The sequence below is a fragment of the Camponotus vicinus genome, unplaced genomic scaffold, assembly GCF_025532165.1.
Source record: "Camponotus vicinus isolate PSW18456_S1 unplaced genomic scaffold, iyCamVici1.0 SCAF_1, whole genome shotgun sequence".
Taxonomy (NCBI): Eukaryota; Metazoa; Arthropoda; class Insecta; order Hymenoptera; family Formicidae; genus Camponotus; species Camponotus vicinus.
Window position 1 is genome coordinate 720172 of NW_028141945.1, and position 26326 is coordinate 746497.

The 26326-nt window shown below is 38.0% G+C and overlaps 2 protein-coding genes across 4 annotated transcripts in view; one reads left to right on the forward strand and one right to left on the reverse strand.

Moving 5' to 3' along the window:
* Sol1 (CUB domain-containing protein Sol1) overlaps window positions 1–26326 on the reverse strand; it is a 290756-nt gene that overhangs the window by 143909 nt on the left and 120521 nt on the right. Inside the window, exons 5-8 of the mRNA XM_083109748.1 lie at window positions 16302–16458; window positions 13510–13569; window positions 4690–4901; window positions 3378–3452 (exon numbers count right to left, since the gene is read on the reverse strand). Coding sequence (XP_082965874.1) covers window positions 3378–3452; window positions 4690–4901; window positions 13510–13569; window positions 16302–16458 — 504 coding nt within the window. The remainder of the gene's footprint in view (window positions 1–3377; window positions 3453–4689; window positions 4902–13509; window positions 13570–16301; window positions 16459–26326) is intronic.
* The window catches only part of M (zona pellucida domain-containing protein miniature), a 271056-nt gene that overhangs the window by 75624 nt on the left and 169106 nt on the right, over window positions 1–26326 (forward strand). The gene's annotated exons all lie outside the window — the stretch shown is intronic.

A 26326-nucleotide genomic window follows, 5' to 3' on the forward strand; every position in this document is an offset into this window, starting at 1 on the left:
CAGTTGCGCATCAATCTAGAATTTATCGATACACTGCTGTAGCGGCATACATTATCGCAATTATGAAATAGAGTGTGCATCATTGAATCCGCGCCCGGTTACTCGAGATTCTTTAAATACATACGTTTGACAAATATTAACATATCGATCTATCGAGCCGGCAGAGCATCCCTCTCCTCCTGCTCGTGCATAAATCGAGATTTTAGAGCTTCAAGCGCGATGTAAAAGATCCTTTGCAACGCGAGTCGCGTACAGGACATGCGATACAACTTTACTTTCTAGATAACATTCTCGTAAGTCAAGAAGAATCCTCTTATTCTCGCTCCCGACAAGAGGGAACGATATTTCATCGGCAATTAAATCGCGCTGATAGCAGTGAAGGAAATTTGTTATCGCGAACGCGCGCGGTAAGTCGCGGGAAGTTTGCGACACTTACGTCTTAAGTGTAAAGCGGGTGCGCGCGCTGCTAGAAAGTTATTATTAGTTTCTCGCAGGAAAGCGTACTCTTCTCCTCTCTCTCTCCCTTCTCTCGTAAAATAGCGGGAAACAGTGTTATGTCGTTTGCAAAGTTGGCATCGCGCGCGGGTATAACATAGCGCTTTCCCGAACGCGAGGACGGAGAAAATTACCAAGTCTCGATCCATCATTCGTTACCCGTTTCGCTTTTTCTCGAGACATTTAGAATTTACCGTGTCGCGGGGGCATTATCTCCGCGACGAGGAACGCGTTATTTTTCGGCAAGCTAATGCTTATGTACGTTTAGCGGAACATTACCCCTCTAGAGCGGACGTTGTTTATTCGCCGCGCTCTCCTGTGATAAGCGGACCCCGTAAAGAGCGGGAATCCTGGATACGCGATGTTGAAAATTGAAAAACTTGCGCGACACATTTCGCGTTTTCGAGAACGGTTTTCGCCTATTTATCGGCGCACGTAATTGCCTTCTCGACGCACGGTTCGATGGAAAAAGAGAAAGATGGGGGAGGAAGAAGACGGGGGACCTCCCTCCCAGTGGGGTGGGTCACTTTCCCGGCGCGAAAAGCAACGATATTTCCACGTAACCATCCAATTACGCAAATGAAACTTGCCCGTTCGACTACATTGCTCATTCTCGCTTGATGTAATTACTGTTTGGTGCGAACGTCCGCCATGGAGATCCGCGATCGAGACCCCTACGGATCCGGCTTTCAAAACATTTCAATCTTCTTCCCGTTACCACATTAACTCGTCCTGTAACGGTCTTAAAGCCGAGCTGCTCGAAACTACTCGCTGTGTATGCGTGTATATGTTTGCGCGCGTGCATGTTTGCTACTCTATTACATTTTGTATGATATTAGAGGAAAGCTGTACCAAAACATGAGCATCGTAAACCGACACCCCCTATTCCTCGGCGATTAAGTGCCACACTTTATCAGAGCTGGTATGAACTTGGTCCGCTTACTTAGCTTGCTCATTAGAAGCTCGTAGTTTGTGTATTCATGTTGTTCGTTTATATGCTAACTCGACTTATATCGAGAGTTTTTGAAGTTGGAAAGCTTTTCTTTCCTGGGAATTTCTTGGTGAAATATATAATAATTATCTACAAATACTAGCGAAATATATATGTTTCGTCAATATTTTATTTTACATATTTGTAGATTTTGAAACTTGTTTTATTCTTGTTTTTATCTTTTTATTATGAATCTTATTATATTTGTTTCGTTAAAAAATTTATGACAATTTTATCAAAACTGAGATACAATCCAATAAAACGTAATATTTGGTAAATATCTGTGGACAAATTTTTGTTACATTTTTAACTAGCGCGACTGAATTTTTAGAAATTTTAGAAACTTCTTTCAAGAAAATGCGATTGAAATGCACAGGATACATACTTCGCGAGTCTATAATGCAGTTGCGCGGATAATTTAGGATACTCGGAGCAAGCAATCGTGTACCTATCGAGAAATATGCGGATAGATAAAAGCATGTATGTATGTAAATATTGTACATTGTGCGCGCATCGTATTTTACGGTAAACCGAAGCGTGTCGCATGAAGAGGTGGGTCGGAAGACAGGGATAGGGATCGGCCCTTCGCGCAAGCTTCGGTGTCTCATAAGGGTAGCGGCTCCCATTCGAGTCTCGAGCACTCTCATGACTCCGTTGTGCTGGTTAAAGGCTCTCATTGCCACGCGCGTTTCTACCCTCCACCGCCACTGTTGTTGTACACCCGTATTAGGAGATAGATTTACATGAGTAAACACGTTGAGGTCTAGGGTTCCACGTACAAATTGAGATCAGAGTTAAACCCGGGAATAGAGAGAAATGACTTGAATATGCGTATTTATTAAAGAATCATACATTGAGAATGTATAAACATATGAAGAACCTTTTAGAAGCTTACAAGAATTTATCATAAAAAATATGGCACGCATAATCTAAAGAATTAAATAAATTTAGAGCGTGTTTTCTCTTTGTCATCATTCTCTTCTTCTTCTCGTCACCTTGTTCCTCATAATATATAATAGATATTATACTACATGAGGCAACTACATTCAAATGCAGCTAAACCGAGACCGCATTATGTGTGTCAATAAAAGAGAGAAAGCACGTTGAACTTTGAACAAAAGTTGGGTCATCGAGACCGAAGCTACTTGTCAAGCGTATTTACGGCGGATACTTAGGATATAAAACGAAGATCTTATTTTCATGAAAAAGCCATAAAGTCGCAGTCCGTCCGTGCTTTCAACGCCGGTCGCTGTAACATACGGGATGATGATTCCACGGGCGCAAAGTACTCACAAAGTTTATATGCCGTTGCGTTACGTTAGAAGTTATGTGCCGTACAACCCTCCCCGGGGAAAATCATATTTCTACACGTATTCGCCGACGCGCGTTTTACGCTGAAGACATCAAAATAATCCCTTTAAGCAACGACAGGCACCATGTATCCTCCAGGGGTCGGCGCGTTACACTTATTCTTTCAGACTTCATAAAAGTATGTTACGTGCAAAGTAAAATTTTATTTTACATCGTGGTATCTCCTGTTTCCTCCCGTCCTCCCCCCCCCCTCCTCTTCCCTCACATCTTCCAGATTACGTTTCAGTCGTTTGAGAGAAGTGTCCCGTGGGCGTGAAAAATTGTTTTTTTTCTACTAAATGTGAGAGGACATGTAATAAATTTATCACGGAGTGATAAGTTTCGATGAAATGTTTCGCTTATCGAGATGGAGGTCCTCATGCTTTTTTCACGACGAACTAAAGTAACTTTCGCTGTCACTTGTCCCTTCGATAAGTGACATCCTGATCTTGCTTTAGCTATCTCTCACGAAGGAAGAGCGTACCATGGGACGCAATTATTGATTAAGAAAAGTGATAAATCGCGCGCATGCTATACTTACTCGTAGCGCTGACAGCTGGTCCGATGACCGAGTACTTGGGGTTCCCCGTAACGACCCCCGGGACCTTGTCCGGCTCTGAAACACATTATTGTAATTATCTTTGGAATATACAGTGCCGTTAATTACAACAGGGAACTGCGTATGCGATGGACCGCGGCCAATCTACCTTAGCACAAAGGACCCACCCGCATGATTTATCATCCCGTAAATCCGTAAAGGTTGCTTGCGCTTCCTCTAGAAAATACCAGCACGTTGCACCAAAATATGTCACAATAACGATTGAGTATCGAAATTGATTAAATTTATACAATGCATATGATTCGCAATAAATGAAGGCGAATGAAATAATTTGGAATATCGAATTTAGGCAGGAAACTCGATTATCATTTAATAGTCAATCTCGTCTATTTATAATTCCATATTGTATATCTGTTAATGGCAATGTCGAAGGACATAGTAATATAGCAACGGGTAAATTCAATGGTCCGAATGTTTGGGAGGATTGAATGCTTTCGGTTGCCATTATCAAGTAAGCAAAAGTATCCGCAGAGAATGCAAGCTTCCTCTTCAGGTATTACGGTTTGTCGGAAAGCTTCACGATCTTCCTTGCCGACCGTGAAAAGCTTCGACGACATATTCGAAGAGCTTGCCGAAAGCTCTGTTTCATGGCGCTTTCGTACCTCGGCACAGCGACGCGTTCTGTTGAGCTTTCGAACTTATTTCGCTTGAACCTACAGTATCGATCGAGTCCGCGCGCTTCATTATAATTTAATCTTATCATTTAAATTTAATAATTGCTTACTTTTTCCGATTCTAACAATCAACCTCTTCCGTTCGATCGTTCAAATTAATACACGAATATAAATATATATTTATATGTAACGAGGTAGAATTTAAATAAAAGATATCTGTTTACGGAAGAATAAAATTTTTATAATTATATTATAATAACATTGAATGATCGGAAGAGGTTTTTATTAACAAGAAATACGAAATTTGTACACATGTGCTGGTTTTCTATAGTGAAAATTACCGCGCAAATGGAGGACAGACAATCAATGAGTGAATGATTCACATGGTTCGTTGGCGCGCGATGCGAAGTAACGGATAATTTAATGGCTCGTCTCGCGTGGCTTTCAAGGATTCATCCGGTGACGGAAGCGCCTGGTTGCGGTCTTACACATCGCGAGACCGAAGCGATACCGAAGAAAGAGGATGGAAGGGGAAGGGGGGATGATCGAGGAACGGTTCGAGGGAGGGATGAATTTTCGTAATGCCCGATCCGTGAGAGTAACCGTCGTTCATTACTGACCGGGATGCGGCGCGTCGTCCAATGGTTGAAATTGGAACTTCGCCTTGAAGCCCTGACCCGGCCAGTCGGAATTAGCGACGAACTCGACGTAGATGTCTGGTCCCGTGCTGAGTACCTCCACTTCCGCTCCTTGGTTGCAGAGCACGGCTATTGTGGGCGCCCCTGAATCCGCTCCGTCGTGCACCCTGATTAAATCCGCCCTATTCAGGCAACTGTAACAGGATGCGCGGTCTTCGTTAGAAGACGGCGACTTATCGGTACATTAACCTCAGACGAGTGACTAACCCGATCTCTCTGTCTCTGTCTCCGAGAAACTACAATATTCACTTTTAACCCAATTGCCACTCTCGCGCTTTTAAGAAACAAGAAATATCTATAAGATCTATGATAAAATCTGCGCTAAATTAATCTTGCTACGTCGCTGCTCTCTCATAAGACTCCCAAGCCCGGTTTTACATTGTAAAAGTTCGCCTCCATAAAGATTCAAATCAAAATGGGATGCGCGAATGAAGGGGAGGGTCTTCGAGATACTCGGCAACGAAGATATTCCAAGTCCGCTTTGAAGCTGTACTACGGCTCGTCTAGATAACGCGCGGCTATGGGATAAAGGGAACGGAAGGAAGGATGAAAGACAAGAAAGATGAGAGGCGGGATGAAGCGAGACAGTTCGATGAGGCCGAAGGTGAAACTGTAAAGAGTGGTGAAGTGACAAAGGAAGGAGGAGGAAGGGAAGAAAGAGAGAGAGGAAAGCGAGGCCGAGGAAAATCTCGACGACCGCAGGCGATTCGTTTTATACGTGTACGCGAACTGTTCTTCGCTCGATCGAACCGAAGAGGAGCATTACATCTTTTCCGTGTCTTCCCCCATCCCCCTCTCCGCCCATCTTTCCGGCCTTCCGAATCGCGCGCTATATCGACGGGATTCGCCGATCCGACCGATTTAAAGGACTTGATCGATGACGGCCGACGGGATAACCTTATTACTTGCACGGGTTAAGCAATTACGTTGGCAGAGAAAGATTATCGTCGGAAGAGCCGGAGATTAAAGAGCCGCTTTCCCTCCTCTCTTGTCCCCCTAGTCCGTTTCGCCCCCTCGCCCGGCGACTTGCACGCGCGACTTCTGACCTCGCCCGCTTAACACATGGCGTTCTTAGTCGATGTAGCACGGGATACGCTACGCGATATTTTATATACAGGGTGACCCATTTTAACTTAGGCAGCCAAATAACTCGAAAAATAAGCAAGATAGAGAAAAATGTTTTAGACAAAAGTTGTATGGTATCGAGGGGGCCATAAGATGGTATCATTGGTTTGACCTTGAAGAGTCATTTGAAGGTCACGTGAAGGTCACTTCAATTTTTTTAAATGGAACATCCTATATATTTTTGTACATTCTTGTAGCTCATCTCGAGAGCTTTCCAAAACACTATAATTAAGTACATTTTCGTTAAGTACTTTTTGAGTTATGAGGCTTGAAATAATTTCTTAATTTTACATAAACCGTAAAATATCTTGTAAAATATTCATTTTTCGATTACCTTACCTTAATAGTTTTATGTACAAAATAATGAGAGGAATCAATTGGTGTAAAGAAAACACATAGTTGTTTCGAAGAAAAAATATGTAATTTGCAATTAACAATTCCATATTTTTTCTTAAAAACAACTATGTGTTTTCTTTACACCAATTGATTCCTCTCATTATTTTGTACATAAAAGTATTAAGGTAAGATAATCGAAAAATGAATATTTTACAAGATATTTTACGGTTTATGTAAAATTAAGAAATTATTTCAAGCATCATAACTTAAAAAGTACTTAACGGAAAGGTACTTAATTATAGTGTTTTGGAAAGCTCTCGAAATAAGCTACAAGAATGTACAAAAATATATAGGGTATTCCATTTAAAAAAATTGAAGTGACCTTCACGTGACCTTCAAATGACTCTTCAAGGTCAAACCAATGATACCATCTTACGGCCCCCTCGAAACCATACAACTTTTGTCTAAAACATTTTTCTCTATCTTGCTTATTTTTCGAGTTATTTGGCTGCCTAAGTTAAAATGGGTCACCCTGTATACATATATACACAATATCGTAGGGAATATCCATACGAATATGCGCGCAGAAAGGATCAGATTATTTCTTATTCCGACTTGTGAATTTGAATCGATTTACACACACACACACACACACGCACACACACATATCAGACAATCAGCCTCGAAAGGTTTCGACCCTCGTGAAATTAGAGATTCGCGTGAAAATTGGATGCGGAAGGTAAGCAAATCCACCTATCAAAGTTAATTTAGCGTGACATCGCCCCCGGAGTGTGTATACGGAATTCTTCAAGTGTCCGATAAGATTTACTCGGGTCCATCAGCGGCGAGCTCCGTTGGGTTTCGCTTCAGTTGATTTTATCCGCGTCTACCGTGTCTCATAGTGGCCATTCCATGAATATCGTTGAGAGTAGCGTTTACCTCTGGAGAGATTTGAATTCAGGCGTGAAAGCACGCTCAAGTATTTCGAACGAGCGATACTGAAAGAAGCCCGCCCGTTCCTCTTTTCTTTTTCCCCTCTTTCCTCCTCTTCTCCTAAAGCTTCGCAAGTTGTCTCGCGTACGTAACGCGAAGAGATTATCCATACCCATTACCTGCCCATAGGAGGGGATTACTGTCGATACTATCGATAGTTCTCGCCGACTGATAACTTTATACGCGTGCTATAAGTGTGCACTTTCTCGAATAGAAAGTGCGGGATTGTATCGAGTGCTGGATGAAGGAGTCTCTCTCTCTCTCTCTCCCTCTCTCTCTCTCTCTCTCAGTATCCATCAGCACCATTCACGATAATATCCGAGTGCGTCTGACGGAGCGGCTTAACGTTGATATATGGAGGCATTTCTCAGCTCTTAGCCGAGCTCTTACAGATTTTTACCAGCAGTCTTCGAAGGAAGTGCCATCGGCCGCGACATAAATTAACGCTATCGATCGCAGATTTGTCGACAGCACTTTCCGTATCGCCCCCTTTCGACTTGGTTGATCACTCTTTTTTTTGTCCCGCTGGATTTATGCTACGATTATAGTGTTCGATATCTCGTCAAATTCCGTGTTTGGATAAAAAAAGCGCTGCAAAGAAAAAGCACGATCGGATTGGAGTTATTTTCCGCGAATGTAGAATAAAATATCTTTCTCGAGTTTTTTCTACTTATTATTGCATTATCGCGCGATTTCTCGTTAAAGTAGAAAGTAATTAGCGACATGTGTATAATCTTGATAAATTTATTTTAATAAAACAAATGTTACTATGATTGATATTTTATGCAAATGTGAACAAATGAGCGAACAAATGCACGAGATGATGTTTGACCAGAAGTTCGTGTATTCTCTTTTGGTTTTTACGGCAAAAGCACTCATCTCCTACCATCTCTGGTATAAATACGTCAGTATAAAGCTAATGATCCATTTATCCTGTTACACGAATATCGGCGGATCCATCGATGTCCGATTAATTCGTACGTGATATCGCGAAGCGTGTCAGAAATATTACTCTATCTACAGAAGAATCGATATCATTCCCGATGAGGAGATTATTGCCTTCATCACGAATAAACAAGGAGTCGATATGTGGAAAATAAGCACATCTGAAGGTGGATAAATTATGTAGAGGGTCGCGTATGAAATAATATTTGATCGCAAATTTTCGCCGTAATAATCGATTTTCATCGTATAGACGTCGAATTGCTCATGAATCACTATGCTATAGCCGGACTTCGCGCGAAACAGAATATAGAGTGAAGTTTAAATGAGTTTCGGTGTATCCGTTATTTTACCCGCAAAATAAAACCGTCATGAAAGTTAAAATTACCAACTTAAACATTGACATGTGTCTGCAAATTGTATGCGTATGTATTTATAAAATATTTAAAAAAATTCCTAATTTTAATCTCTGATGAGAGAGAATACAGATCGATTATAATATCAGTAAATGTTGCAAAAACGGCGTTAAATTTTTCAAACATTTTATCGCCAGCGCGCGCAAAAAACTTATTACTTTCACAATGATATTTCCTTTTCATTTTCAGCCACGTTCAGCCGCCATACTGAGACTTGCGTAATAGCATAATGCGATTTGAAAATTGCTTATTATTCGTATCTCGTCCCGCGCCACGAAAATTACATTTGCTTTCGCATTATTCTTAGCTAGATCCAAGCATATACAATTTTCTCAAATTTTACGCAAGCCACTTCTCACATGTTCACAAAGTAACGTTATATCTGCAAATGTTATTCGAAAACGCTTGTATAATTTACGGTCTCGTGTGATTAAATGATATAATTCCAACTAGTCCGAGATCTCTCCTTCTTGATTTGACGTTAATTTTACACGCGTCATTTCAGTATGATTCTTCAGCATTTTTCATCCGTCTGAGACCTCACCGGCTTTGATTTCGGCGTTTGAAGCTAAAAGATCACTGACGGAATGAAATTAAGGGAGCTCAATACTGAATTAGGACGGAGTTCGAGGATTTATCAAGGATTAACTCCTGCACGCTGCAACTGCAAGTCCCTAGGCACCTCTCGTTTTCCCAAGTCGACCTCGGCATCACCATTCTAAGTCTTTGCGCGGAGAGGAACTTTATGTGGGTTAAGTAGAATCATGGTCCACGTTCAAAGGATTTAGGGGTCAAATTGCCAGCATGTATTCACAACACACATTGTGAGATTTAAAAAAGGAAGAAATAAAAAGAAACAATAAAAAAGTATGCTACCGCAGTTAAATCGAGATTGTATTGCGGTCAAGTTAATTACGACAAATGCGTGAAATTCGCGTGTAAATTTTTAAATCCTTGACAAAGACCGACAGCAACGCGAGGTTGGATGTTGGAGAATTCGTCGTAAATATATTCCCGGTAAGATATTCGTTGCGCTCGCTAGGCTGAATATGAAGTTTACCGAGCTACGAGTAAGAAACACGAGGGAGGGAGAAAGAGAGAGAGATATCTTGACGTGAAATATGTTCCCAGCAAAATATATGTAGGAGTTGTTTGAAAAAATATTTCGCCTTTCTCGGTTCATGCGCAGTCCAGGCATGTCGCGTCCTCGATGGCGCGCTAACCGTGGGAAATCGAAGGGACAGGACAATCTATGGTAGCCAGATTGAAGAGAATCGCGAGCTCTCAGTATTACCGCCTGGCAGATTTATGTCAGTAATATCAGAAGCATTAGCCGTTTGACGTATTGGCGATCGTAAAATTTCGTGTCGCGCGCAGAGGGGCGAGAAGAGCTATCTCTCATTCGCGTGGATTGATAATACATCAGATTCTGCGGCCTTTCCGGTCGACAGCGGTGATTTGCATGTTCGGTAACTACACAGAATACTCGGGGTTCCCGCGTATCCTAAGTACTCCTCACGATCGTGAAAGACTCTCCAACTCACGAACGCTCCTCTTGCGCTGGAGCGCGTAACGAGATATATCTAACTACCGTCGATTATTCTCGGCACGCACGTAGTACGCTCGTGCAACATAGTAGGAAGTTCAATACATTCGAATTACAGCGAACTCTCGTCCATGGATCGATCGTTCGTTCGTTTGTTCACTGATCGTTTAATATCTTGAAAAGAAGTTATCGTGCACAAACAAACCTATTACCAAATATATTATCGTTTTATATGTATTATATAAAAAATATTATTATATATTAAGATTTTAATATATAATACTAGCTTTATATAAATATAAATATATTATAGAAATATATTCCTTTTTTGTCTGTAAAACATATTTTTTTATATAAAGTTGTTTAAAAACATTACAATTTGTAAAAAATCTTGGCATTTTTATCATATATATATATAATTGAACAATATTATAAAAAATTTTAAATTTTAAAAATGCTGTATGAGTTGCAATATTGCGGAAAATGTTGAAAATTTTATTATGAAAGTTATGTGAGAGAGAGAGAGAGAATTCATGTAAAAGAACTGGATTTTTGCGTGCGAAAATGATGTTTAGGTAGCTGTTTTTATTCATATGATAATATACTTTTATTTCATATTTCAAGTCATGTTTTTAAAAAATGTTATATTAAAATTTTTTCCATAAAGTATTCAAATGTCTCATGATATAATAAAAACAGTATTTACTCTCATGAATATCAGTATTTATTTTGAAACGTTTGTTTTTTACAATTCTTTTATGCAAGTAAAATAAAGATTAAAATATCAATTTTTTCAGTGTAAAATACAATATTAATCAATTAATGTGTAAAAATAATATTTTTATATTACCGTGTGTCTCTAAATTATTTTATATATTCTTGAAACTTGTAGCTAATAATATAAAACTTATTTGCGAAATGACCATAAACGCAGACAAACTGTAAAGTATATTAAAGTTTAATATTTACTTTAATATTAAAAATAAATTATTTAGAGGAAAGAAAAGTTTCTTACGTCTTATATTTATCTCAAACGTTAGATAAATCTGTACTTTTCAATTTGCAAAATCGACGTCCATAACACGTAACGACGCACAAGGCGACCCTCACTTATCGTTGTCGCTCCGACCATTCTTTCTGTATCCTACAAACACACAGCTGACATTATCTACGTCCCACGATATACTCTCGAAGACTACATGCATCAGGGAAGACGTTGTATATGTCTTAAAGAACGAAGGGACAATGGAAAATACGCTCTTCGTGAAGTTTCTCGAGCGATTGGGATTCTACATCAACATTCCTCGCTTACATCGCCGGTCCTTTGCTCTTCGGCAAACAAACCAGTTTTCGTTTGATTAATTTAATGGTTCGTTTGGCTTTACGCCTCTCCCCCGAGAGCTTCGGCGAGTCTCTATCTCGCGCCACCCCAACTCGAATGTTTTACCATAGCCGACTGGGCCGATTATCTATTCGTGTCGTTCTCTCTCCTAGTCAATAAAACCCTCAGATATCAGGGATTAAACTTTTACGATCATTGGCAATTTTATTTTGAAGTGAATCCGAAACCGAGTGGATTTGATCTCTCGGGACAGATCAGATAGCGCCGAACCACGTGTTTTCGCCGATTAATTATAGGCGTCAGTTAGGCCGGATTAGATTTAAGGCGTGTAAACGTCCAGAAAATTAAGACCACCCGGGGAAGGGGAGAAAGAACAAAGACGACTTTATCGCGCGCATAAATCTCCATTGCGTGCTCAATCCATCTTTCCGGTCTTTATTGCCGACTGACTGAGCCGTATAATTGTTTGAGCGAACGTCCGCGATCGTGTATCAAATGAAAAAGTTTTAAATAGAAAAGTTTCGCACCCTCGATTCTGACGCTCGTTGGATCTTAAATGTTAATATCCGAATAATGGCGTCGTAATTCACGATTAGCGTAACGGAGCGGCCGCGCGCACCAGTCTTTAAAATTTACCACACACTCCGTGAAAGCGGTGCATGCAAAAGCTTCACCGGGTAAAGTGCCTCGTGATTAAATCGTTAAAAGTGAAACGGAGATGCGCAGGTTTTTTCGCTGCTGTAAATAAATAATAGAAGGGCATTTCTGCCTCTATAATCCACCCTCTCTTTCTCTCTTTCTGAATTTTATTTCTATAATTGGTTCTGGCGATTCATGCATATTAAGAGACGGATGTACTTGAAAATATATATTAAAATATGAAAATCATTAAAATTTTTTAAGATAAATGTAGATAATTTTCAAAACATTTGGAATTATATAAAATAATTTTTTTAAATATTCTAAACTTTTTTGGACACGTAAGATTAATGTTAAAACTTTTGAAATGTTTTCCTGCAAAATTACATTTTCCAATATTTTTGTATATTTTTTTCATCCGATTGTTATCAGTTTTTACAATTTATTCAAAAATAGCTAAACTATGATTTGATTATTCAATTTAAAAAGTTTATAGCTTTGTTGAAAATTATGAACAATTAAAATCATCAAAAAATTGACTTTATTCAAACTACAATAATTAAAAGGGAAAAGCTTATTGGAAGAAAACATTGATCAAAATATAAAACCATAGTATATTTACTTCAAGATAAAAAAAATCTACAGTATTATCGTGTCGAAAAATGGGAATACTAAGCAAATACTCGAGAAATGTAATCGTCGAAATATTTTTAATCGCCAAATAAGAATGAAGTGGTCATGTCAAAGAACGGGCAGTATCATTCGAACGTATCACCGTGTCCGCACGTTCCATTTTATATATCCGTCTTTCGCGGTTTTGGAGTCGCGAACTGTTTTCAACGCACCGCATGCCAGGTGGCGAGGGGGAAAGAAGGGACAGTTTCAAAGTTTTAAATCGACAAATCGCGCCAATGTGCCGTTCTATCAGCCGACGGGGCTTAATGGCGCATCTTTTACATGGACGAGGCAGCCTCTCTTCCCCCCCTCCCTCCCCTTCTCTCGGTCATACTTGGTGAATTCGCGACTTTGATCCCTTCTGCTATATCTCCCTTCCTCAACCGTCATCTCGCTCCCGCTTTTTCTCTTTCGCAACTTGTAGAACTCAATTTCTATCCTGAATATGCGAGGGACGTACGGCAAACTTTTTCTCGCGGATGCACCGAACGTTGCTCTCTCGCAAATCTATCAACTTCGGAAAACGCGCCGGGAAGAGAAATTTGTAAACCGTTTATGATGGAACAAAGTTTTTCGAAACGCCATGTCTCAGGCGACCGATATAATCTTTAATTCATCGATTTATTCTTCACTATTGCTCGTCGTTACCTTTCGTCCGGCGATACGTACTTCGTCCCGTATTTTTGTCGCCGACAAATTCGAGTAATAAAAATGCGGTTAATACTCGCCTTAGGTCTCCTTTTTGCAGCGAGATCTCCTCGAAAACCAAACGGATTCTCTCCTTCAATCTGAAACAGGATCAACCGAGTTATTCTACATTACAATGTCATTTATTACTGTCTGTGGATACTATTTTGAACGCGCGATATTAAAGCCTGCATTTTTATGAATGCGGAAATATTATTACGCGCATTTTTCGTCCGCGCGGCGGTTTATCCTATTCCCACCGGTACTAATGAAACAAGATGGGCGGGGGTTGTAATTAATTTCGTTATAAGCGCACCTAGCGTATGAATTTGTTAAAACGACGGCGGCGGTAGTGGCGGCTGTGAACAGCGTGGCGGGACCACAAATCTCTCTTTGCGCAAAGAGATTTACAGTGAAACGACAGGAAGAAAGAGAGAGAGAAGGAGAATATACCTTTGTAAAAGAGTATCGCGAAAGAGAACTTGCGTCGTAAGGAAACAGAGAATCGAAATATTGTGCGAAATTCTATTATCCTCCCTTGTATCTTCCTTCCGTTTTCTTCCTCGTATCCGGAAACGGCTGTCGAGATGACCCGCTCGCAGCGATCGCTACGTGACACAAAGCGGGACCATCATCGGAGCAGTATAGCGCGTTAATATAGAGCGAGTGTCATGAATACCTGGAGAGCGAATAGACTGCACGTGTGATATATATATATACGCATGCATACACATCCGCCGGCTTTATAGCGGCCGGCTATGTTGCGTTGACATAACTGTTAGACATATAGGGGAAGTGAAAAGGGAGGAGGGGGCAGTGGAGGTGCGGGGAAGGTGGGAGGCTGCGCACGCTACTTTGACACAATTATGGCAATTAAGCAGCAACCCACAATACTACGGAAATCACATCCGCGCGTGCTGGCCGCGATTAAATTCATCATGATTGAGCGACGTTCTGACTCGACACCGTTAACCATTTCCTTTGAGCGCCGTGCACACGGATCAGACATCCACCGTAACCGATGAACCGTACAACGCGATACGATGATGTGAATTATGACGTTTATGGATAGATAATTCTATTCTAACGCAAAATTAGGAATCTTATTAGATAAAAAAATGGAATCCTATTAAATAAAATTAAATTAGTAATAAAGCTCTCTTAAATTAATAAAATAAATGACTTAAAGCTGAAGATGACTTAAATACAAGTCGAAACGTCCGCTTTTGAATTGTCTAAACATCATTGTTTTATTAAATTGAAGTTTTGACTATTAATGTTTTCTACTGGTCTTTTTAATCTGTACAACTCGTTACTAATAATGATCTTCAGCTCTTCATGCCTATCTTAATCATTTATCCTATTAAATAAATTCAACAAAAACTGAAACAGAATATTTTTCCAGGCGAGATAAATCATTTAAAAAGATAGATAAAAAAAATCCTGTTTCAAGAAACTTAAAGCACTTCATTATTTAATATTAATCCAACACATCCTATATTTATATATTAATTTAAACTCGTTTTATCCATATAAAGTGTGAAAATATAAGAAGCAACATATTAAGTTTATCTCTTCCTTAGAATATAACTTATTGTTAGTTGGATTATATGATATAGAACAAATAAATTTGTGGAAAAAAGCGATCTGTTTTTTAATAATTGGATTTGAAATAATTTTTGAGAAAAAAAATAAATTAAAATTTTTAAAGAAATTATAGGGAATTATGTTCTTGGTGAAAAATGTACACAAATAAGTTTACATTATATTTAAAATAATAGTTATATATCATTATGTATTATTCAATTAATTATCAAAGGGCTCTTTGAAATTCGCAAGCGTGCCTAAAATATCTGCAAATATTATTTATAACTACTTTATTGCTTATTATTTAAATAGCATTTTTATTATCACTCTGTCTAAAATTTTCATAATTGAATAGTTTTTGTTGATATTTTGTTGTCATTCTTTTTGTTTTATACAAACAAGTACAAAGTGATCGCAATCTATTTTATAATTTATTTACACGAGAATATCTGTGATTTTTAAAGAAAAAAATTATTTCTTTAAAATAAAATTAGAGTTTATGGAGATAGAACTTTTCTTTTAAATATATATATCCGGCAAGAGTAAACCTCTTGTTCTCATTTTGTCCGTTAACGTTGGATCGCGGTTTCGTAGATAAATCGCGACGAGAATCCTGAAAGTAGTCTCGGCGCGTTTTGCGGAACCGGCTGGAAAATAGTAGCGCTTCCTGCGAGGGATCATGCCAAGAACTTGCTACTTTTTCCTCTTTAGCTTCGCAGCTTTTATGGCATTGTACTGCAAACCAGCTCGCGACAGAACTTTCGGCGACCGCGAGTAACAACAAGGAGACGAGATGAGGAACGGCGAAAGTTGAGCCGTCCAGGAAGCCTGAAAATTTCCGATGAACGGCAGAAACGCGACCGTAGGAAAATTCAGCGTAGATCAGTGATGATTCGAAACTAGCGAGACACCCGAGAGAGATTAACGGTTCAAAACGCGAAATTTGAATATCTCTGACAGAAGTTGCGCGCGCGAGAGAGTAAAACTCAACATTGAGTCTGAAATGATCAAACATATTCTCCGATACGCTAGATTGGACGTTAATTAACTGCTAGCGGGATTACGAACTGTCGTCTCGTTAAATTCACTAAGACAGTAGTAGATATATATGGCGACGGCGGAGATTAGCCGCAGAGATGCATTATATATGGATTAGGCTCTCCCCTGCCCTCATCCTCCCTTCTCTCTCCTCCTCCTTATGGAATACAGTACGCGCAAGTTCACGACTAGGCCGGATTACAGTTACCTTGCCCGGAAGAGGTAGGAGCACCGGATGTTCTTCGGGTAAGAGGACGGGTAGCGCGGTGAGTAGAATCGTCCGTAATGGGGCGTCGATTGCGAACTGACGAACTCGTGATCGCACATCGTGCCGGGAACCAGTAGGCCGTTCGTCTCGAATAAACCTAAAACAGAGAAAGAAGATTTATCACACATCCATTACTCCTCGATGTTTCGTCAGGAAAGATTATTCAGACTCCGTAAAATGTTTGATGCGAAATGAAGAGCGTTTTTAAGTGCCTTTTGATCTAAAACGAGCGAAATATGGCATCAAAATAATAACCAAAGATCAAGATAAAAATTAAAATATTAAATAAATAAATATACGTATAATTGGTCCAAATGATAAATCGATAAAAATAGGTAAGGCTTGTATAAGACCAAGAAGAAAAACTGTTTTTCTTTTTTTTAAATTATAGATCCATTAAACACGCTATATCACCGCGTTCTTCTTGATCTTATACAAGCCTTCCCTATTTTTATCGATTTATAAAAATAATGCAGTGTAGTAGTTATTATTTTATTATTTCTGTCTTTATTAGATTTTGACAGAAAATAAATAATCTTATATTTTATATATACGGAATATTCTTACGCTCTCTTAATTAGTTGTAATTTCTCAGTGAAAATTTTTATCCTCTTTCAGTAAAATCTCCCTAGTCGATATCGTTACGAGCAAGCTTTCTTTCGCACTTGGAAAAACCTACCGATAAATATCGAGATACGCAGAGGGAATCCTACTTGAGAGCCGTCTCTCGCGGAAATAGAAATCGAAATGAAATAAAATTAATCGCTCCCGCGTCCTTAGAGCGTGCGAATATACCCTATACAGAGTTCGTTACGTATTGATTAATTAGTCGCACGTTTCATACTCTCCGTTTAAAGGCGTCGCCACGGTAGAACGATTCTGCTTGTATCATCGCTTACTTACGATTAACAGAAGCGTATAACGGCACGGATGCGCATATACGGACGGAAAGTTAATCTTAATTCCTTTTAATTAATTAGTTTCTGCAGAGAATGGTCGCGCGAAATAAAACCGATAGCGATACGTGTATACGGGATATTTGTGTATAATGGCGATCTCGATCCATGGAATTTTATATAGGATGTCGAATACGCGGATTAGCGACTCTCGATAAACGACAACGATAGGAGAATTCAGTGCCGGTCGATTTTGTTGAAAGCACGATCGGAATTATCGCTCGAAGTGCGTATAAAAGACTCTCGTGCCGTTTTTAAATTCTACGATTTTTACGGGATACATACGGGCAATTACATCGCTGGTTCGCGCGATCCCCAGAATGCCCGGGATCGTTCTTTTGTGCTTGAAACAAAGGCAAGAGGAAAAAGCGGCAGTTTCCGAAAGATCCAAAAAAAGGACAGACAGGAGAGTTAGAGGAGGCCGCAGGCTGCGTCTCTCTCTCTCTCTCTCTTTCGTTGATGAAGAGATTCCACGAGAGGAACGTCGAGTTTCAGAACGAATTAATCGTTAACACGCCCATTGGCAAAGTCCCATTATAAGTAATGCGAATAGTAGTTGAGAAGGGAGAGAGAGGGGGGAGGGGAAGGGATCTAGTGTATTGTACTCGATCAATTATCTTGATAAATGGACTTTCCATTAGGCCTCGTGATATTTTAAGAACGTAATTAGATTATGAAATAATGATTTATCAGCTTCTCGAATGCTATCGATATCTAAGATCCAAGAATCAATAGACCCGTAAAGTGAGGAATTAAGTGACGTAATAATAAGTATAAAGATTTAAATGTATATGCTTTTCTTTTTCTTATCATTCTAATTTTATAAGAGTAAAACGATTATATAGTGCAGAAAGATATTCTCTTTCTTCAAAAAAATTGCAAAAAATCATATATAAATGTATCTAGAATTATTTTTATTTTCATTAAAATGAATCCAAAAAATACTTCACATAAAATACAATGGTCTGAGTTAAGTAGTTAGGAAAGTTTAGAAGATTGAAAATAGGATATTTTTTAATATCGTGTATAAAAATTTAAAAACAAATATTCTTTATTTACTTCCTTAAATAAAAATTCTATACGATGTTAAAAAAGTTTTATTTCTTGATTCGTTAGATTTTTATAATTTCTTAATCAGAGTGATTCTTTGGAAGGGCAAATTTTAAAGAAGAAATTTTGCAAAGAGTAAATTTTATCACTAAATTGCCGTTTGAAAAGTGTAGTAAAACACGGACTTATAATAAGAGCTATCGAGCAACTCCGTCTAATACAGTGCGACATTAATGAGTTCATTTTGCAAACGTGTAAAGAGATGTTATATATATGTATATAGATATCCGTGTGTCGTATTTGCCAAGAGTGATTCTGAAATCTCTCTCTCGGGAGATAAAACTCTGATCCATCCTTGAAGTTTCAAGTTTTAGATCGCGGAGAGAATATTATTTTTGCTCTCCTCATGCGCTTCGAACTTTAATACGAGGAGACGTGTGCCGAGAGGCATCTGAAGAGGGTGAGAGAAAAAAAATTCAGCCGCACCGAATGATGCATATTCCACTCGATATTCGATTCATATCGCGCTGATGCTGATAGCCTCATAACGTCAGTTCCTTCAAAACAATGATAAATCTGAAAAAGAGAAGTGAAGTGGAGGACTTTGATCTCTTTGGCGCGCGAAAAAGTGGCTCGTTGTCTCTTTTTTTTCTTTCCGCCGTAAATTGCAACCTTTAATTAATTTTGTTCAGTCCTTAAATACGCTTTTTCCGTCTGCGCGTTCTCGTCTTCCTTCCTCTCTTCTCTGATTCTTGACGAACTATTCGAAGTTTAATTTGTCGGTGTGTTCTAAGATAAGGCTGTGTGGCCGACAGACACACATATATTCATGAATACCGGTAACCTATCTTTCACGAGAGAAAGAGAGAGCGAAAGAGAGAGAGAGAGAGAAAGAGAGAGAGGGGGGGGGAACTGTACGTGTATCGGACATTTGATATTGTCTTGGTATCTGGCATGACATTGCGGTCAGCGAGACAAGTGTGGTTTCTGCGAAACAACAGAAATAAAGATTAAGGGGAGAGAAGCTAAGCTTCCTTCCGCCTTTCACAAAATCAGAGACAGAGAAAATTTATAAAACACATACCGTCGACATCGTAAATTAATTCCATTGTTTTTCATTTCGGAGATTTTCTCTTCAATCTTTGGCGAAGTTTCCTTTGGACCGAAATTGCGGAGCGCTCGATATCTTCTTTACGCGAAATTGTACGTTTGATTATGTCACGTTGCAAATTGTAAGAACGTTCTCTTGCTAGAAAACCGAGCGTTAGATGAGCGAGACATCATTCTCGAGACAAATTTCTCTGCTTTTAACGTCGAATAATTTCCTATGACATTCACAAAACTGAAGTATATTACGTCACAAAGGAAGAAAATCGCGCACAATTATGTTTCTAATAACATCTTATAATCAAAGATTCCATTCTAAAATGTTTCTTTTTCGACAAATCTTTCATCGATATTCATTGTGCTCGCATAACGTTAATCTGTTGAAGGAAGGGTAGGATACTTGTCATATCGCATGTGGTTGAAATTAACGACGTGATTTCCCGATGCACTGTATGCTTAATGTTCTCTGTAAATCTCCCAGCACACTGATTTATTTCAAATTTTTGCGTTATCGGGAGAAGAGCTGCGCATACGTTTGAATTATGAAATAGCTCCATTGGGAATCCAGTTCCAATTACGAGTCTAGCGGCGGATCAAAACTCTCTCTCTCTCTCTCTCTCTTTCTCTCTCATACATTACGTTGATCCCGAAATTACGATCACAATTTTTCAAAATATATTCATGATTAATTTTTTAATGTTTTTTTCTATCGCTGCATTTCTCGTTATTATGCTCATGTTCTTTATCGCATCAGAGGATACTGGCTGTTTCGTTTAAATGTGCAAAATTACGAGATTATTTTGTCTGTATTTTGCTCATCACGATGAACATTGCGCGTTTTAAACAATCGCATATCACTCACATCAAAACGCTTTCTCTTAATTAATAGAATTTGTGCAAAAAACGACGAATTAATAAAGATGATGTGCGATATAACGACGCGATGATCAATTTCCGATTTCTATAAGCTTTTATGTCCCGCGTGTATACATATCGAGCTTTCGTAGATGAGACGATGTATTCCGACAGATCTTATCTGAATATTTTACAGAGCGGAGGTGACGGGCGTAGCCCAGTGTCGATAAAATTCCGCATCACATCTTCGGACATTCACAGATAGGGGACGGAAGACGTGGATGGAAATAAGAAAGAGAAGAAAGAGGAATGTATTCCCGGTGACGTTGTTATGTCTCGGTGCGAGTTAAGAAACTTCTCTTTTGAGTCGCCGAGGCCTCACAAAGAAAGGTTCCTGAATCGGAAATTCAAAAAAATCATGAAGCTTCGGAAATACATAGTAAATATCTCGATAAATTACTTTTGTTTGCTGCCTAAATTTGTTTTAAAATAAAATAAAATTCTGGAAACTGGTCTATTTTTCTTTTTTATTATTCACGATGCGCGCGAAAAAAAATATAAATAAATTTTATATAGAAAAATTGTATAATCTTGTTAGTCTAGTATAGCTACAAATTATTTAAACAATCATAAATTGTTTAAAGAGAATTAATAGTTATAATTAAACGTTAAAATTTTAAGTTTTAGTGATAGAATATTTGCTTGTCAAATTCTTTTCTTTTTATTTTTGGGAATAATAAAATAGAAATGATGAACAGATCAATTTTAAAGATTTATTTTAGTCTCTAAGAATAAATTCAGGTAATGAAAAACTAATGTAAAATATTTGTAAAGATTCTTTACATATTCTCTCATAGTTTTATATAATAACTATAATTTTCGAGATATTTAGGAGCCTTATGAAAGAATCGTATTTTGATTTTGATCGATAGATTGCATCGCTCACTATAATCGTGCAGCATTTTACATAATCATAGTTATTTCAACAATGCCATCTCGACAATACATGTATTGAATCATAAATTGCGTAATTGCATCACATTTAATATTTCAACAGAAAATTATATATAACTAGGGCTTTTAACAATCCTGTAGTTTAACCTGTGTCAGAAGTTGAATGAAGTTAGGATTTATATCTATATAAGGGTTTATATAGACTCAAGCTTGCCACTTTAAAAGGCTTAGGTTCATGAATGAGAGTATAGATAGAGAAAGAGAGAGAAAGAGAAGAGAGAGAGAGAGAGAGAGAGAGAGAGAGAGAGAGAGAGAGAGAGAGAGAGAGAGAGAGAGAGAGAGAGAGAGAGAGAGAGAGAGAGAGAGAGAGAGAGAGAGAGAGAGAGAGAAGACTTGGTCTAATATTCTATTGACGGTCGAGTGCAAAGGGGATCAATAGCCTGCATTCATTTTCACTGCAGCGAACCTAAGACGGTGCACATTGGCGTTTTACATTGGCGTCTTACAGCTAGCTTGTTTTCGATGTAATTCTCTTTGATCTCGTCCTCGTGCACCGTCTTCTTGATTTCTTTACGGATATGTGTGGAATCTTCTGCGAATCCCTGCATGAACGAACGCATAAAGTACACGCGAGTCAAGCCAAGAAAACCACACAAGAGGAGGATGCTTTCGTGGCGCAGCTTCGTGATGTTGTATGTAGCGGAAATAGTCGTGAAATCTCGATTCATCATAAGTTTCCTGCGAGGAAAACTACGGGGTATGTTATTCACCGCAATGGGGGATTGATTCGTCGTTTGCGCGAGTATATCTGCCCTTTGTGCGTTTGTTTTTCGCGTCGCGCTTCTCTTGGATAAGCTTTCTAAATACTTTGCTAGGCTCTTAACGCGACTAGATAGAGCGTATGGTGCACTCAAATACTCCCCTTGAGTAATTTCGCACCGAACGACTCTTTCTACTTACGCAAAGTGCGCGACGAACGTTACCGCTGTTCGCAGGAGGAGAAATCTCGGTTCTTAAGGAAGTAATACTGATAATGGCGATATACAGGATGTTTCTTGAAGTTGTTTCGAGACTCGCGGATCTTGTGCAATACAACTACGATAGTTACACAAAAAAAAAGGAGAGGAGGAAAAGGAAAGACGAAGAGTTTCGCCTCTTAAGTTTCTTTATTTTTTTCGAAAAACACAGGTAGAGACAACTGCTGTCGCTCACGGAGCAAAGAGCGCTGTCAGATAAAAAGGTAAACAAGCGCGCGGTTCCCGGAACAGTGCACAGCTTGAGATGCACTCTTGTAAACAACCCTCGCGCACCCCATCCCGGTAGTAACAGGTTAAATTCAAGAGTACTTTGCCCCTATACTCCTTATAACTTTCTTAGTATACGAACGCAAACTTAGACATATTGACAATACTGAAATTCCTATTTTACTCCACTCATCCTGAATTATATCATGTATATTAAATAAGTCGAATAATGCTCGTCAACATTTGAAGTTTAATTAACATTTGTCGGAGTGAAATTTATCATTCCACATCTTAAATGTAGTATACTAATTCAGAGACATTTCTCGATATACTAAAATGATTAGTACTTTTTGGCCCATATTCTGAATCCTCTTTTATCGATAAAAGTGCTCCTAAAAGCGGCCTGTAGCCAATCAGAAGGCTTATATGCCACTTTTAGAGGCACTTTTATCGATAAAAGAGGATTCAAAATATGGGCCTTAATGTTTAACGGATACTCTTAATGTTTCATAAACTTTGACATAAAAAATTTAATCTTTATTTAATCTTTATTTTACATATATAAAAATAGTGAAGAGATTATAAAATATAAATATACTTAAGAATAAATTTAGAACTTTACTTATTACTCATAAAAGCACACTGTTAATTACATCACAAGCACACTATTTATTCACAAAGATCAATATTTAGTAGTAGGAAAAATTTGGACATATTTGAACATATTTGGGATGCTGAAATGCAGTTAAATCTGTGTATGAAATGTATATAAAAATATTATACGTAAATATATTATACAGGGTGCTTCATTTTAATCCGACCAGTCGAATATCTCGAAAACCAAGCCCGGGAGAGAAAAATATTTCAGACAAAAGTTGTTTGGTTTCGAGGGGGCCATAAGATGGTATCATTGGTTTGACCTTGAAGAGTCATTTGAAGGTCACGTGAAGGTCACTTCAATTTTTTTAAATGGAACACCCTATATATTTTTGCACATTCTTGTAGCTTATCTCGAGAGCTTTCCAAAACACTATCATTAAGTACCTTTTCGTTAAGTACTTTTTGAGTTATGAGGGTTGAAATAATTTCTTTATTTTACATAAACCGTAAAATATCTTGTAAAATATTCACTTTTCGATTATCTTATCTTAATACTTTTATGTACAAAATAATGAGAGGAATCAATTGGTGTAAAAAAAACACATAGTTGTTTTTAAGAAAAAATATGGAATTGTTAATTGCAAATTACATATTTTTTCTTCAAAACAACTATGTGTTTTCTTTACACCAATTGATTCCTCTCATTATTTTGTACGTAAAAGTATTAAGGTAAGATAATCGAAAAATGAATATTTTACTAGATGTTTTACGGTTTATGTAGAATTAAGAAATTATTTCAAGCCTCATAACTCAAAAAGTACTTAATGAAAAGGTACTTAATTATAGTGTTTTGGAAAGCTCTCGATGTCAGCTACAAGAATGTGCAAAAATATATAGGGTATTCCATTTAAGAAATTTAAGGTGACTTTTATGTGACCTTCAAATGACTGTTCAAGGTCAAATCATTGTCACCATCTTATGGCCCCCTCGAAACCAAACAACTTTTGTCTGAAATATTTTTCTCTCCCGGGCTTGGTTTTCGAGATATTCGACTGGTCGGATTAAAATGAAACACCCTGTATATTAATATATATTACGTAAATATAAATTGTATAAATAAAATCATCTGAGCGCATTTTGGTTCGGTTTTTCTGCATTCATTAAATTTTTCGCTCCGGTACCGGCTTTTTAATATTGATCGCACATTGTAGTGAATTTTCCATTCATATCGTCATAATACGAACATCCCGCGGAGATTTCCTATTGCTGTATATTGTGGCTCGCCAACACAATAATATCGTTATACCAGCTGGATTTCGTGTTAAAACCAGGACGGGAGAGAAAAAGTCGTCCCCCTTTTCTTTCTTACAGCTCGACGTGGTAAAGCCGACAATTCTTATAAACCACGGCTAAGTAATCCTATTTTATCGAGCTAATAAAGCGGCCTACGCAGAGAAGACCTCGAGTGCATATAATGTAACCATAAGAAGAAGCTCGCGGCGGATGCTTGTCCGGGGATGATGGGGGCGCGTACTATTTTCTTCTCTTCTTCGTTTCTATGTCGTATAATAGCACCGCCAATCCTCCCTTACAGCACTACTCGCGTAAATGCTTCCTCCTTCAATGCTGTGCGCGATCCTCTTATATTATATATACAGGGTGTATCTGAAATGATGCACTAAACTTTAGGAGCGTATTCTAGAGGTCAAAATAAGACTTTTTTTTCTTATGAACATGGGTCCGCAAATGAACCCCCCTCCGAACTAAAATTCGAAAATGTGTGAAATTGACCAAACACCCGCAACGCAAATTTATTTATCTCTCAAGAGAGAGGGATAGGTAACGTCAAAACCTTTTTTTTTTCTGAAATACAGCCAATTTTTAATTTTTTCCCCAAACTTTAGGGGCCTCTAGCTCGGAGGGGGGTTCATTTGGGGACCCATGTTTATAGGAAAAAAAAGTCTTATTTTGACCTCCAGAATACGCTCCTAAAGTTTAGTGCATCATTTCAGATACACCCTGTATATATATATATACAGGGTGAGCTATTTTAATTAACGCACGCAATTATTTCGGAAACAAAGCATTTTAGAGAAAAATGTTTCAGACAAAAGTTTTATGGTTTCGAGGGGGCCATAAGATGGTATCATTGGTTTGACCTTGAGAGAGTTATTTGAAGGTCACATGAAGGTCACCTTCAATTTCTTAAATGGAACCTACTATTTGTCATTGCATATTCTTGTAGCTTATCTCGAGAGCTTTCCAAAACACTATAATTAAGTACGTTTTCGTTAAATACTTTTTGAGTTATGAGGCTTGAAATAATTCTTCTTTCTTAATTTTACATAAACCGTAAAATATCTTGTAAAATATTCATTTTTCGATTATCTTATCTTAATACTTTTATGTACAAAATAATGAGAGGAATCAATTGGTGTAAAGAAAACACATAGTTGTTTTTAAGAAAAAATATGGAATTGTTAATTGCAAATTATATATTTTTTCTTCAAAACAACTATGTGTTTTCTTTACATCAATTGATTCCTCTCATTATTTTGTACGTAAAAGTATTAAGGTAAGATAATCGAAAAATGAATATTTTACAAGATATTTTACGGTTTATGTAAAATTAAGAAATTATTTCAAGCCTCATAACTCAAAAAGTACTTAACGAAAAGGTACTTAATTATAGTGTTTTGGAAAGCTCTCGAGATAAGTTACAAGAATATGCAATGACAAATAGTAGGTTCCATTTAAGAAATTGAAGGTGACCTTCATGTGACCTTCAAATAACTCTTCAAGGTCAAACCAATGATACCATCTTATGGCCCCCTCGAAACCATAAAACTTTTGTCTGAAACATTTTTCTCTAAAATGCTTTGTTTCCGAAATAATTGCGTGCGTTAATTAAAATGGCTCACCCTGTATATATATGCAAATATATATATATATATATATATATATTTGCGTACCATTCATATTTATCTTAGACGCTCGCCGCTTTTCATTGTTAGGATACTTCTCATATCGCAATTAGAGGTAAAGCCATCTTATATCTGCAGACGATTAACGATACGACGCTTGCTTGTTAAACTCCGTGTTGTATGCTACAATTCGCGACGAATATAACATCGCGATCGTGTAGATCTACCTAGTAGATTTTTAACGAGCAAGCTCCTTACCTAATCGTCTGTAAGCT